This window comes from Gobio gobio (genome assembly GCF_949357685.1).
Source record: "Gobio gobio genome assembly, chromosome: 7".
In the NCBI taxonomy this organism is placed as follows: domain Eukaryota; kingdom Metazoa; phylum Chordata; class Actinopteri; order Cypriniformes; family Gobionidae; genus Gobio; species Gobio gobio.
Genome location: NC_137103.1, coordinates 17435935 through 17450178, shown reverse-complemented (window position 1 = coordinate 17450178; position 14244 = coordinate 17435935). Strand labels below are relative to the sequence as shown.

General features: G+C 45.5%; 1 protein-coding gene across 2 annotated transcripts in view; it reads left to right on the top strand.

Moving 5' to 3' along the window:
* acvr1c (activin A receptor type 1C) overlaps positions 1 to 12194 on the top strand; it is a 120211-nt gene extending 108017 nt beyond the window's left edge. Inside the window, exon 9 of one of the 2 annotated variants that reach the window (XM_079821942.1) lies at positions 9002 to 12194. In XM_079821942.1, coding sequence (XP_079678068.1) covers positions 9002 to 9127 — 126 coding nt within the window. In that variant the 3' untranslated portion in view covers positions 9128 to 12194. The remainder of the gene's footprint in view (positions 1 to 9001) is intronic. The other variant, XM_079821943.1, reaches the window with a different exon arrangement.
* The last annotated feature ends 2050 nt before the right edge of the window (positions 12195 to 14244 follow it).

Below are 14244 nucleotides of genomic sequence, written 5' to 3'. Positions count from 1 at the left end.
TTACTCATGCTGCTCACTTTTTATAATAACATATGAAATAAAAAAAATAATATAATAGGCTAATATTTAAACATAGCCTAACTATAACTATGAAACTAAATAGGCTACGTTTTCTTTAACCCTCTGTCCGATGAAAGCGCCAGCGCTTTTTTTCCTTTATGACAGTGGAAACAACTCACAATACTCAGTCATTTTTAGCCATACAGATAAGTTCAAGACATAATTATAAACTATAAACTGTCTACTTTTATTTGTGTAAACTCACAATAACAACAGAGGCCGTGGATTCAGGGAACAGATTATTTTGCATGCACTCCAAACTCTGTCTTCATTTTTTTTTTAAATATTTTGTTTATTAAACTCAAAGTTTTTAATTTCAAAAGCATTTCTAAATTTAGTTCATATTTCCAAAACAATTTTTTTTTCTATAAATTGTATATTTTTTTTTAGTTGAAAGGTTTTTTCAACTAATTGCCTGTATATTTAATAAATAAGAAGCATACCAAGAACACCGGGAATGGATTGATGTGCGTAACGAACCCACTGGTCATGTTTCCGCTGCCTTTGAGTAAGGCTGAAACTATAGTCTTTCTGTTATTAATACATTTCTTGAATATGTCTTAATTACAGTAGGCCTATCCGCTTGTTAAGTCGTGACTGGGTCCAAGCCTCAACTCGTTTCACTTGAGAATGCCATCGAAGGCCGTTTATGAGCGCTATTTATTCATATTAAAAATCAAACATTTAAAAAAGTTAAATATTTTAAATACTTACAGTCTTCACAACTCTGTCTCTCACAGTCTCACAGTCTCTGTGCTCACAGCGTCACAGACATTAATATTTCATCACTGTCTGGCCATCTGGAATTTTGGTATGGAGATAAAGGTTATGATTATATATTTTTTGTAGTATTACACCACATTGTGTGTGTATATTAGCACCGTTTGTTATTTTTCTTGTGGTATGAGATAGAGCGTTTGTAATTGAACCTTTACTAGGTTAAATTACGCCACTGAGGCTAATCATGAGCGGTCATGAGCGGCTACTGATACAGGCAGTGGAAGAGCCTATTTTACGCTGAGCTTGCATCTGCTTTTCAAACATGGAAGTGTGACGAAGGCACATCGGCTATATGAATTCTCTAATGTGGATACGGGCATATTTTGAACACATCACTGTACAACACATCCTTAAAAGGAGAAAATATATGTTGTTTTAACAAGAAAAAAAAGATCTTGTTATTACAAGAAAATTATGTTGTTTTAACGACATAAGATCTCGTTATTACGAGAAAATTATGTCGTTTTTACGACATAACATCTCATTATTACGAGAAAAGATGTCGTTAAAACGACATCACATCTCGTTATTACGACATAATTGAGTGGAGAAAATATATATATATATGTGGCAGCAATGCGTCACTGTAACTTTTGATATAAAACAAAGGTTTAGATTTCAAATTCTGAAAATTTTATTGCGAAATTCAAACATTAAATACAGTTTGACTCTTTAATGTGCGTGACAGATCGGTTTTGCCGCCTCAGATCAAGTGAAGCGGCAGTGAGAAATACACATGAACCGACAATCTCTTCAGATTTACTACAAGTTATAGCATGAATTAAACATGAATTAACATTAGAAAGTATGTTGAAAGATACAGTTCAACTTACTGAAATCTGTATCATGTCTCATGAATGCGTAAGTTGGCAGCCCTGTTGGCATAGTTGGCATTTTCCTCTGCTTTTTCTTCTTCATTTTTTCAGCTCCCGACAGATACCTTTTGGATGCCATTTATTATAATAACGATAGAGAGATTAAATAATCTATAATTTAATTTATTAATTTAATATCTCTACCTTTATTCAATTAATTCAAAATAACTTCACATTTTGATGTTAAACGAGACTTAATGATGTTATGAGAGATACTATGCTAAGAGGCAATATCCAAATCAGTGAAGTTGCTATTACCACATGAGAATATTGGGAACTTTATTTTTGACAGAACACATTTTCTGTCATGCAAAATGCTTAAGCGTTAATAAAGAGTTAAACGCGCCATTAAAATATATATTTTTCTGTATTTATAGAACGTGAGCATTTTGGAGAAAATGTGGTGGAATCATATGAATACCGTGATAATTATGTAACTGGGGCGGTATGAATATATTATGCAAATTAGTTAACAAGTTAACAAGTTTCAATTTTTTTCTGCTTTTATTTATACTGTTGTTTTGCATTTATTATAATTTTCTCTAATTTGTCATTATGAATTATACAGAGCTATCCTTATTATTTAATGTTATGGGGAATTTATTTTTCCCAGTTTTTGTGATTGTAATTTTTGTAATGTTTAATGAGGACCATGCAATGCGTGCCTTTCGCCAACATTGTTCTGTACTTGCTTTAAGCACAGACATTAAGTCAGTAATCGTACTGATAGTCAGATTTACATCACACTAGTTCGTTCTTCAATTTCTATTGAAGAGTGTCGGGGTCTTAAGTTTCCCGGACACAGAAAAACATTTCTTACTGTTTAGAGTTTTAGAGCATGTAGCAAGATCGAATTGTTAAAGGGACTTTATTTGTAATCAGAGAACGTCTCGGTTACGGATGTAACCCTCGTTCCCTGAGGAGGGAACGGAGACGTAACGTTAGTGACTAACGAATGGGGGTTTCGCTTAGAAGCCTATCAACTTCGAGTTTAGAGAAAACGCCCAATGGCGTGCCAATGCCATGGGCATGCGGAATTTGCATACGTAACTCCGCCTCACTGCGTGAGTATATAAGGAAGTACGAGGCAATATCGCATTATGTTACCTGCTTGAGGAGCCAAGACTGAACTCCTGCGTTCCAGGTAGCACAGCTGATGTGGCAAGGGGACGTTACGTCTCCGTTCCCTCCTCAGGGAACGAGGGTTACATCCGTAACCGAGACGTTCCCTTTCGTTCAGTCACTACGACGTAACGTTAGTGACTAACGAATGGGGGTCCCAATATAATCCCGCCACTCAGCTGTCTTCCAGCGCCCTGCGTAAGTGTGAGTACCCTGTTGTAAGACTAGTATGGACGAAGGACTCCCACTTAACACAGGAATACCAAGGTACACTGGGAAGCATATCCCAGTGAGGGAATGCCAAAAATGCCTACCCGTGGGGAGGACTTAAGAGACACATATGACCTGCTGAGGGCTGCATATGGAAGATCTCTAGGGTACCAGCCGAAGGTGGATTTTTAACCCTAGGGTTGGCGTGGACACGCCAAGGGAAGAAACCCGCTCACTGCGGAGACTTATGGTGAAATACACATGTGGGGGTCGCCGGAGGGAACCATGCACATGGGGCACCTGGCCGGACATGAGGGTCTGGGCTCGAAAGGGCAGACTGAACTGATGTCGGCGTCGACAGTGCTGGAGGAGCTCAGGGCTCTCTGGGAGCTCACCTGAGGAAATATCGCACGTATCCAGTCCGTGGAGTGGAGTGGCGAGCAAGTGAAGACACCTGAGCCTGGCCCATCACCGGCCCCTCGGGGGGGCGAGTGCATAGTCGGACACTGGCTCCACTCGGAGATTGTAGAATCTGGCGAATGTGTTGGGTGTCGCCCAGCCTGCAGCTCTACAGATGTCTGCTAGCGAGGCGCCATGCGCTAGAGCCCAAGAGGAGGCCACACTCCGGGTGGAGTGTGCCTTCACACCAAGGGGACATGGTCGGCCTTGCTGCTGGTAAGCCAAAGCAATGGTGTCCACTATCCACTGAGACAGCCTTTGCTTTGAGAGAGCACTTCCCTTCCGCTCTCCACCATAACAGACAAAGAGCTGGTCTGAGGTCCTGAAACACTGCGTCATGTCTACGTAGGCGCGGAGGGCGCGTACTGGACAGAGCAATGCCAAGGCTGGGTCTGCCTCCTCCAAAGGCAGCGCTTGCAGGTTCACCACCTGGTCCTTAAACGGAGTGGTGGGAACCTTGGGCACATATCCAGGCCGGGGTCTCAGGATCACGTGAGAGTTAGCCGGCCCGAATTCCAGGCACGCTTCGTCAACCGAAAATGCTTGCAGGTCCCCGACCCTCTTAACTGAGGCCAATGCGGTCAGCAGAGCCGTCTTCATAGACAGGAACTTAATATCAACCGACCGCAAAGGCTCAAAGAGAGGTCTCTGCAGAGCAGTTAACACTACTGCGAGGTCCCAAGAGGGTACGAGAGGGGAGCGAGGAGGATTCAGTCTCCTGGCTCCCCTCAGGAACCTGATGACCAGGTCGTGCTGACTTACCTTTTTGTTCTCCAAGAGATCGTGGTGGGCAGATATTGCAGCCACATATACTTTGAGGGTGGAGGGAGACAGCCTTCGCTCCAGCCCCTCTTGGAGAAACTCAAGCACGGACCCGATCGGGCATTTCCAGGGGTCTTCTTGGCGGGAAGAGCACCAGGTGACGAAGAGGTTCCACTTCAACGCATAGGCATGCCGAGTGGACTCTGCCCTAGCGGAAGTGATGGTGGCGACCACCGTAGGTGGTAGGCCACTCAAACCTGCCGCGTCCCGTCTAGGAGCCACACGTGGAGGCTCCAGAGGTCGGGACGTGGGTGCCAAAGGGTGCCCCGTCTCTGAGTAAGGAGGTCCGGTCTCAGAGGAATAGGCCAGGGAGGGGCTGTCGCAAGGAGTACGAGTTCGGGGAACCAGGTCCGGCCGTGCCAGTACGGGGCGACCAAAAGGACCTGCTCCTTGTCCTCCCTGATCTTGCACAGGAGCTGTGCGAGTAGGCTCACTGGGGGGAACGCATATTTGCGTAGGCCCCGCGGCCAGCTGTGCGCCAGTGCATCCGTGCCGAGCGTGCCCTCGGTCAGGGAATAATACAGGCTGCAGTGGGAAGAGTCGAGGGAGACAAACAGATCTACCTGTGCGTCGCCGAACTGTTCCCAAATCAGCTGAACCGTCTGGGGATGGAGTCTCCATTCTCCCGGGAGAGGCTGAAACCGCGAGAGCTCGTCGGCTGCGTGGTTCAGGACTCCCGGAATATGGACAGCACGAAGGGACCTCAGGCGCTTCTGACTCCATAGAATGAGATGGCGGGCGAGTTGAGACATACGGCGGGAGCGTAGACCGCCCTGGTGGTTGATGTACGCTACTACGGCTGTGTTGTCTGTCCGGACAAGTACATGTTGGTCCTTCAGCAGCGCTCGGAAGCGGTGCAGGGCGAAACGTACTGCCAGCAACTCGAGGCAATTGACATGCAGGAGGCGCTGGGGTCCTGTCCAGGAGCCCGCGGCTGCTTGTCCATTGCACATGGCACCCCAGCCCGTGGCAGAGGCATCCGTCGATACGACAACATGCCTGGACACTCGTTCTAAGGGCACACCGGCCCGGAGAAAAACTGAGGTTCGACCACGGGGTGAGCGTCTGTAGGCAGGCCCGAGTCACTTGGATCCGGAGCGTGCCAGACTGCCATGCCCATCTCGGGACTCGATCGCGAAGCCAGTGCTGAAGCGGTCTCATATGAAGCAATCCGAGCGGCGTTACCGCGGCTGCAGATGCCATATGCCCCAGGAGCCTCTGAAATAGTTTCAGTGGAACCGCACTCTTGCTCTCGATTTGACGGAGGCAAGTCAGCAGAGACTGCGCGTGCTCGCTCGAAAGCTGCGCGTACATGGCGACCGAGTCGATCTCCATACAGAGAAAAGAGATCCTCTGCACGGGGCAAAGTTTGCTCTTTTCGCAGTTGACCCGAAGGCCCAGACGGGCTAAGTGGTGGAGAACCAGATCTCTGTGTCTGCAAACCTGCTCTCGAGAGTGGCCCAGTATGAGCCAGTCGTCGAGGTAGTTCAGGATGCGGACCCCGTGCTGCCGAAGGGGCGCAAGGGCTGCCTCGGCGATCTTCGTGAAGACGCGAGGGGACAGAGATAGCCCGAATGGGAGAACCGCGTACTGGTATGCCCGCCCCTCGAAAGCAAACCGTAGGAACGGTCTGTGTCGAGGAAGGATGGAGACATGGAAGTAGGCGTCCTTCAGGTCGATCGCTGCAAACCAATCGAGAGGACGAACGCATTCGAAAAGGCGTTTCGCAGTCAACATCTTGAACGGAAGCCGGTGAAGGGATCGGTTCAAGATGCGAAGGTCCAGGATTGGCCGTAACCCACCGGTTTTCTTGGGTACAATGAAGTAGGGGCTGTAGAACCCCGACCTCATTTCGGCTGGAGGGACAGGCTCGATCGCACCCTTCGCCAGTAGAGTGGCAATCTCCGCACGCATGACGGGGGCATGGGCCCCGGTCACGGTATAGCGGACTCCCCTGTAACGGGGAGGAGCCTGCGCGAACTGAATCGCGTAGCCGAGCCTGACGGTCCGGGCAACCCAGCGGGACAGCCCCGGAAGCTGAAGCCAGGCTTCCAGAGACTGCACCAACGGGGTCATACGGACGGCAGACGTACCCTGGGTGGGGCAGCGAGGCAGCGTTACCGGCCCGGACAGGGGAGGCTGTTGGGCGTCCCGGGGTCGGGGCACGGTTAACGGCTGCGCCCTGACAGAGGAGACCAGGGAAGGACTTGCGTTCCACTGGGGTCTGCTCTGCCAGGGGGCTGGCGACAGAGAGGGACGAGAGTGGCGAGACCCGAGGGTGGCGCGCACTGCCATCACCGATCTCTGGGGGCTCAGGGATGGGGTTGTCAGTTCTTTCTTTAACCACATTAGGGTGCTGCTGACCCGGGGGCCAGCAGCTGAACAAAAGATTCTCCCCCGGCCCTCCACCGGGGGAAGGAGCGGCCCTGCCGCCGTCTCCTGGAAAGAACTGCCCATCCCTGAGCCGTCCGCATCAGGAGCGCCGCTTAGCCTGGCGTTTCTTCGCGGGCTGCGGGGCTGGAGCGGACTGGGACGCCTTCCTGCGGCTGCCTCTGCGCGGTAGAGGTAGAGGGAGCCGCAGGAGGGCGCCCTCGGCGGCGAGCGGGCTGAGGCACCTTCGCGGGTGGTTGGGTGGAGGCAGCAGCTGACCGCCGGGGCAGGATATGTTTTATTGCCTCAGTCTGCTTCTGAGCGGCCGAGAACTGTTGGGCGAAGCTCTCGACCGCTCCGCCGAATAGCCCATCCTGTGATATGGGGGCGTTGAGGAAACGGGTTCGCTCAGCGTCACGCATATCAGACAGGTTGAGCCATAGGTGTCTCTCCTGGACCACATTTGTGGACATCACCTGACCCAGGGAGCGTGCGGTCACCTTCGTCGCCCGGAGAGCGAGGTCGGTGGCGGCACGCAACTCATTGCTGAGTCCTGGATCAGCCCCTCTCTCGTGCATATCACACAGCAACTTGGCTTGGTAAGCCTGAAGAGTTGCCATGGTATGCAGAGAAGCGGCGGCCTGCCCCGCAGCTCTATAGGACTTCGCCACCAGGGATGACGAAAACCTACAGGCTTTGGAGGGGTGCTTTGGATCACCACGCCAGGACGAAGCGCTCTGTGGACACAGTTGCATCGCAACAGAACGTTCGACTGGGGGGACCCCAGTGTACCCATGAGCCGCGGCTCCATCGAGGGAGGTGAAGGCGGAGGAGTTCGCCAAACGTTCACGGGAAGACAACGGGGACTTCCAGGAACGCGCGACCTCTTCATGCACCTCGGGGAAGAAAGGTATTGGAGGAGTGGCCGGACGGGTGTCCGGACGCGCCGCCCCCAAAAACCAATCATCCAACCGCGAACGCTCGGGCTGAAGCGGAGGGTTCCACTCCAGTCCAAGCGCTGCGGCGGCCCGAGACAGCATGGCTGTCAATTCTGGGTCCGACTCGGGCAATGCTGGCGCACCCGAAGGTGGCAGCACAGCCGAATCATCATCCTCAGATGACTCCAGCCCACCTTGTGATGTGGCGATAGACATCACTTCCTCTTCCGCCGTGCCAAACGCCACAGTCGGGACAGCAGGAGCTGGCCCCGATGTAGACGCCTGAGCACGGACCGGGTCAGGTGCATGAGAGGGGGGTGTGGGCCGAGGAACTAGCGTCGGAGCTTTGTTCCACACCGTCACCCTCAGATCACCCTGGTCACCAGCCAAAGTGCCGCCTCCAGAGGAGACCGCAGATTGGGGGGTGGCGGAGGGGACTCTCGTTCCGGCATCAGCACGGAATTCACGGAGTCTAGATCGAAGCACCGAGATGGCCAGGTTCCCGCAGAGGGAACATGAGTCATCCACAAGCGCTGCCTGAGCGTGCTGAAAGCCCAAACACGTCACGCAGCGCTCGTGCCCGTCAAAAGAGAAAAGCGATCTACCGCACCCAGAAGTGCACGGACGAAACATCCTGAAAAGGACGTGTCACGTGCAAGCTCTTTTGTGAGAGGAAACTTTGCAGTCGATGCCGAAGCGCCCAGGGAAACACACACCAGCTGTCAGGCGGACCACTGCACAGATCAGCAGGCAGGAAGTATGCGATCACTGGAACGCGCCGTCACACCAACACCGACTGGAAAGCTGCTCGTCTCGAAGAAGCTGACAGAGTCTCAGAAGGCTGTAGGAGTGAAGAGGTAGGTACTCTTGGCTCCGAAAGCAGAAACATAATGCGAAATTGCCTCGTACTTCCTTATATACTCACGCAGTGAGGCGGAGTTACGTATGCAAATTCCGCATGCCCATGGCATTGGCACGCCATTGGGCGTTTTCTCTAAACTCGAAGTTGATAGGCTTCTAAGCGAAACCCCCATTCGTTAGTCACTTACGTTACGTCGTAGTGACTGAACGAAAGGGAACAACAATGATCTTGAGTGAATGCACACACAAAGTTTATTGGACTAATCTATGGAACGCACTATAATTAATCTAAACATAAACACGCACACATTCACACATACATACACACAGAAATTGAAAGTGGATGAAATGTCTTGGTAACATACAGAACCCTAGTTCCCTGAATATGGAAAGGGGTCATGAGATAAATGTTTTCACATAGATGAAACATTTTAAAGTTTCATGTTCAAGATTTCAAGTAGTCAAAAGCGAAGACTCACCCATGTATGTTTGTGTTTGTTCCAGGCACTGAGGGTTATGGGTAAGATCATGCGGGAGTGCTGGCATGCCAATCCAGCTGCTCGGCTTACAGCTCTACGTGTCAAGAAAACCTTATCTCAGGTGACTGTGGTCAAGGACGTTAAAGAGTAACCCAGCGGCCTGGTACCCCTCTTATCTCTGTCTGTCAGTGTTATTGAGACATTTCAAATGCTCAGTTGAGATGCCAAAGATTTCAGGAATTTAAGAGGGAAAGTGTGTGTCTTGTGATGACACCTGAGCTTTGAAAAAATGAAGGAAAGTGTATTCTGTCTTGTAGTCAATAGATGGTGATAAAGTACTGATATACTTCTACCTCAACTGATTCTACAAGTGCCAAATGCTTTGAGTTGCACGTTATGCTTTGTGCCATAAATGTTTTGCTTGGTGTAATTTACAAAGTAACACTGAAAATGTCTGTATGTCTGTTTTCATAAACTCAGCAAAAAAAGCAAAAGAAATGTCCTCTCACTTTCAACTACTTTTATTTCCAGCAAATTTCTATTTTTGTGTAAATATGAACATAAATATTTGTGTGAAGTTGTGAACAAAAGTACATTCAACAACTGAGACAAACTTAAGTTGCACAGATATTTGACGAACAGATAATGAGTGAGCATATGTTCCCTAAACAGGAGGGGGCTGTAAACGGTGTCTTAAGGACTGTTCCACATGGTGCATGTGCAAAAAATATTTATGATTTAATGAACAAGCATACAAAACATAGTTTAAACCATTTCCATTAAAGATCTATAAAGCTTATTTGGATAGTACAGAATTATCTTTATAATATAGTATGCTGAAAAAGGGACATTTCTTTTTTTCTGCTGAGTTTCTATACAGAGGTCCAAAAAGAAATAGCATGATTTTTTTTTTTTATTCTTTTTTTTTAAAGACTTGTGTTGACGTCAGACAGCATAATGTGGTCTGCAACAGGAAACTGGTGTTTTTTAGCCCAGCTTTGTGCAGGTTGTGATTTCCTGGCACAATTTTTTCTACTCTTTTAAACAGTTAAAATCCATTTTGATTGTACTGTGTACCTTACCTGCTAGAAAGGGTGGATTTCTGTAAGCCTTGACATTTCTGAATGTAAAGGAAGTAGGTTGCATTTTTGCTCATGTGTATATGTCTGGAACAAACCCTGAAAAACGAGGTAACTGAAAGCAATTTGACAAGATGCTTCATATAGAGCAGGGGTCTCAAAACTTTATACACCACGGACCAGTTTCGGAAAAGTAGAGCAGGGGTCTTCAACCGGTTTTGTTTTGAAAATATTTTTTGGGAAACGCTCAGGCATTGGTGGGGGGTTTGAGGTGTGATCAGAGCAATGATCAATTTACTATTTTTATCTATCATTCTATTCTGTCCATCAATTCTGCAAACCACTTTATCCTCTGCAGGGTCACGGGATGCTGGATTATATCCCAGCATCTCGGCCAAAGTGACACTAGGCTCACACACAGGCACGCACACATTCACAGACACATTCAGTCACACTTACGGCTATTGATTGTGTTTATTGTGCATGTTTGTGCTGTCTTAACTGAACACAGCTTGCACTGACATTCTATCTTAAAATATGTCGGTGCCATTTTTTTGTCTCAAAATGCACACCAGTAATGTTTTTTATAAGGCACGTTTATAAAAGCTATAACATTTCGAACAAAAAGCTATGAAAGTCCCGTTTTTGTCAACAAATTCGTCCATATCAGATTCAGAAAGATGATCAAAACATAGATCAAGTAATTAGAGTCCATCAACGCCCCTAAAGCACAGTTTAAGTCTTTGTGGGTTCTATATTTTTTTCAGTAACGTTTAAGCAGTTTTGATTTATATGCTGTTGAATGTTTGATGTTAGCTTACTTGTTGGGTTAACATGCCTGTAAGCAATTCCTGCATCTGAAAACTTAGGCAGCTGACTTGTTGCCTCACTGCCATGACTTTGTACAAAGCACACAATGATTTCAGACAGTTTTTGAGGTAGCATAACGGTTTAATGATCTACAGCAAAAGAGAGCTTTGGTGATAACTAAGCAAAAATGTAATTACTACAATAGTAGAAAGTAGAAAACATTGGTCAAAAACATACATTTACACACTAAATGACAGCAACCGCAACTTTCAGACTCCATCTTTCTTTTTTAGCTCAACTGTCACCAAATGGAACGCACAGAATTGTGGGATATCAAAGACAGTGATGGATACATCTATGCTTGGTTCAAAAATCAATCAGATGAAGGTATCTCAGGCAAGGCCGTAACCAGAGTTTGAAAATGAGTGAGGTCAGGGGTGGGGTGTTAAGAATTGTGCTATAATAATTGTGCATCTTCGGGTGACTATCCCTTTACAGTTTTTTTCAATTGCTAACAAGCATTGTTCAATACTGAAACCACATTTTCAAAACTTTTCACACATTCAGCGACACACAAGTGTATACGGACCAAACTGTGAATAATTTTTCATTGCTTTCAGACAAAATGCATTCAATCACCACATTTTTCAAAATCCACAAACATTTTTGTCATTCATACTCCACAAAGTCAAGTCAAGTCAATTTTATTTATATAGCGCTTTTTACAATGCAGATTGTTTCAAAGCAGTTTCACAGTGTTAAATAGGAAAATAATGCAACAGAATTTGATTCGGCTGTACAGCCGCTCTGGAGAAAACGGTGATATCATCAGCTAATTTCAATTATCATACAGTGACAATGTGGACAGATCTGTAATTTAGTTTGTATGGTTAATTTAGTTTATTAATTAGATTTATTTGGATATTTAGTTGAAAACTTAGTGTCCCCAACTGAGCAAGCCAAGTCAAAGGCAACAAACTGCAAAAAACTATATATTTGCAGGATATTTTTCATATGCTAACACACTACTTTTAAAACTGATAAAAGCACATTCAAATCAGAATGATGGCAAATTTCAAGCATTTCTGCAGAAATTATTTTGAAATATAGAAAATCTAGCTCCCTGTTGTTAGTGTTTTTTAGGTCAGTGTTATGAGTGAAATGCATGTTTTCTGAAGGAGAATTTGTTGCCAGTGATTGGGGGTTAGATTAACTGTTTGGCTAAAAGTAATCTTGGAAATGCAGATTGTATGAAGAGTTTTGAAAATGTGGTTTCAGTATTGAACAATGCTGGTTAGCAATTGAAGAAACCTGTAAGATAGCCTACACAAAAATAAAAATTAAGAATACGAGACTGATGATGAATAAACAGTATAAGGTAGCAGTCCCAATTTTGTTAATAGGCTACAATAATGTTAGTTGTAAGTTGGTATGAGAGACCATAAACCTGCATGTAAATCATTCGCAGCTAACATACTAAGTTTAATTTACTAGCACTTTTTGGTCATTTCATGACTTACTAATTAACATGCATTGTTGCATGTTCGTAGTTTATTTTGCACTTTATTTATAATCAAGTGAGATCCACCGCGTTTGCGCATGCAATTGAAGAGTGCGTGCTTACGAGCACAATATTGACTGTCTGAGAGCACAGGAAAATTCTGTAACTAGGCTACTTTTTATACAGATCTGTATTATGCTACTTGTTTTGATTGTGTTGATACCTTACAGATAATAATTATGATCATTGCGTTTGTCTTACCGAATGTGGCATCTTCCTGTCAGCAATTACAGTTTGTCTATGAGATTTTTTTTTATTTATGCCGGGTGGCGCAGTGTTGCCAGATATTACTACGAAAGACAAGCAACAACAAAAAATAAACAAATAATATAGACCTAAATCCGAAATAAGTTTTAAAAAGCTTGTGTTTTTGGAATAAAATGTAATATATCACTAACCCTAACATGCAACTTACCACTTTATTAACTTCCTAAAGTGTCATGATGTTAAGTGGGAAAAACGAGTCCAAACCGCTTATAATAACTGGATCTGGCAACGCGGAGGCGGCACCCGCGCCCTCACTTACAAAAGCTCTCGAGTCCCGTTCACTCTTCTCGCAGCGACATGAATAGCAAACAGTCATATAAGCCTATAGGAGGTGGTTCACACGGCTTATTAGTCGTTTAGAGAGCTTGAAATTTTATTTTTGAAGATGAAAAAAATGACAGAGGTCCGGACCTCGGTGACCTCATAGCTGGCTACGGCCCTGATCTCAGGAGACAGGAAGCTAAGCTAATATTAGATTCAGACATGCCTTGATTCCTTCCTACCTTGAAATGCATCCTCTGAAGGCAGAATTTTTAAGCTTTCAGACACAGTCAAGTTCTATCGGCTCCATCTGGTTTACGCAGATCTTCTTCACTTGTTTTTGAAACATGAATTGCCGGAAAAACTTGTCAATGGCGGGGAAGCGTTATGTCATAAATGATGGAAAATGTCATCAATGGCGGGGAAAGAGAGGGGTTTGTCTTTCAGTGTTAGGTGCTTGGTTTCAGGATGATAAAGCAACTTTCACGGTTTCATTGACCCTTTAGCTTATTTATCTCTGCATTGTGAACTGCCACAGCTATTTTAGATACGATTGATCATCTTTTCCATTAAATGCAACTTTCTCTTTTCCCGTTTTCTCGTCAGTAGCTGCATTATCACCATTGCTCTGGCTTTTTCTACCTCCTGCACTAAAGAAACATAGGCAGAGCCTGTTGCAAGAGTGAAACTGATGTTGTCTGAATTGCGCCCACTACGTACATTTAAATAGTGGCTCTTAAAGGGCACAATGTAATATATATATATAATTTTATATATAAATATCTAAAATATTTCCCCAGATTTTTCTTGTAACCCTGGTAGCAACTTTCCCAGATTGTTCCACAGCCTCGCAACCTCAAACCTTCCAAATGCCAATGTGAAATTTTATTACTGTGAAGAAAGTGTACATTTTTGTAATGTTAATATTCAAGTAGAAATTGCACTCAATTGCACTATATAAAGACTCAAAGCTGCTGAAGAATAGAAATCAGCACTCAACAGACTTGAAAATTCAGAAATGGAAGAGCCCAGCATTTATGAAACCAAACATAAAATGATCTGTATATAAATAAACATGGGAGTATAGTGCAGCGTTGTCATTTCTTAAAATGTATACCTGCATAACATACATTTGTTATATATTGTGCTTTAAGTCTGTGTGGTTGAACACTCAGTGTCTTTGTGGTGTTTCATTGAGATGTAAGGCTGTTCAGTGTTCAGTAGGGATTTCTCCATGACCTATATTAGCTGTGTGAGTCTCTCTCTCTCTCTCTCTCTCTCTCTCTCTCT